Source organism: Pundamilia nyererei, unplaced genomic scaffold (assembly GCF_000239375.1).
Source record: "Pundamilia nyererei isolate P.nyererei 1_Seehausen unplaced genomic scaffold, PunNye1.0 scaffold00250, whole genome shotgun sequence".
Taxonomy (NCBI): Eukaryota; Metazoa; Chordata; class Actinopteri; order Cichliformes; family Cichlidae; genus Pundamilia; species Pundamilia nyererei.
In genome coordinates, this window is record NW_005187651.1 from 36,276 (window position 1) to 37,724 (window position 1,449).

The 1,449-nt window shown below is 39.2% G+C and overlaps 1 protein-coding gene across 1 annotated transcript in view; it reads right to left on the minus strand.

Annotated features, from left to right (window-relative positions):
• LOC102209039 (B-cell receptor CD22-like) overlaps window positions 1-1,449 on the minus strand; it is a 17,872-nt gene that overhangs the window by 3,336 nt on the left and 13,087 nt on the right. Inside the window, exon 9 of the mRNA XM_013915037.1 lies at window positions 814-1,049. Coding sequence (XP_013770491.1) covers window positions 814-1,049 — 236 coding nt within the window. The remainder of the gene's footprint in view (window positions 1-813; window positions 1,050-1,449) is intronic.

Consider the following 1,449-nt stretch of genomic DNA (forward strand, 5'->3'; position numbering starts at 1 on the left):
TAATCAGATTACAGTAACGCGTTACGCGTTACTGCCCATCTCTGATCTCAACAAAAGTGAACACATACCTAGAGGCAAAATAAACCTGCTACAGGAAGCCAGTGCCATAAGTGTACCAACAAACACAACACAGTCGAGTCGCTGCCAGTCTTATCTTTACTAAAGATACAAATATGAGCAGCAAGAGTGCATGAACAAATTTTGCTGGAATGATCATGTCAAAATAGAAACTGAGTGCTGTGATTGGAGAAAGGAAAGCACAAGGACAAAAACTGGTCCTCTGCGAAGCAGTCTGATAGTCACATAGGCTGAGCCTTTTTTTTGCTCAGCCTCAACAACTCTGCATCATCAGTGGACCAATGAACTCTCCATCATCAATGGACCAATGAACTCTCCATCATCAGTGGACCAATGAACTCTCCATCATCAGTGGACCAATGAACTCTCCATCATCAATGGACCAATGAACTCTCCATCATCAGTGGACCAATGAATTTTGGATTATTCTCGTAAATTCTACATTAAAATAGCAGTAATTGATATCTGTGAACTAAATCTAAGAAGCAGTTGAGCAGTAAGACAAAGTTGTTTCACTGTTTGATTACAAACAGCCAAAGATAATTTTCAGGATTAGTCAAAGATCACTGGATAAGATGGGTGGATACGATCACTTTAATCATTTGACGTTTTTTTCTTGGTTTCTCTTTAAATATGTTTCATATACAATACTTATCATATTTACTACTTGTACTTTATTCACATAATTTACTCTGTCTGTAATATAACAACTGACGATCAAAGATGATCATTTGTTAAGTGGCACTGTGAAGTAAACTCACACACTGGGTTAGAGCGGTGACCCTCGTAAGCACAGGAGTAGCTGTCGGGACCATCAGCATATTTTGTGTATAAGGAAGAAGATTCTCCAAGAATTTCCTCTTCATTCTTATACCAGACAAAGGATGAATGACCAGAAGGAAAACAGCTGCTCTGACAGATCAGCTGTGGGCCAGTGGAGGACCAAACCACCTGTACCTGTATATCTGGATCTGCAAAGAAAAATGTCAGAATTTACCTGACTTAGATCCACCGTTAACAGGTTGCTTTTAAGTATGCAGTAGAATATTGCTCTGTATAAGTATTACAAGCAGTGTTGGGTGTAATGTGTTCCAAAGTAACACTTTACTGTAATCACATTACATTTGTCAGTAACACATTCATGTAATCTTTCTGCTTGCACTACAATCAGCTGATTTTCGTTCATGTGCAAGAACTAGGGCTAAAACTAGAACTAGAGCTGTCAACGTTGACACTTTGATGCGTTAGCGCCGCATTAACGCCCGTTAACGCCGCATCATGATTAACACGATTAAAATTTTTAACTCAATCAACCCATTTGGAGCGCAGAATGACTCAAAATCCTTCAAATGTCTCTGTCACTGCATTACG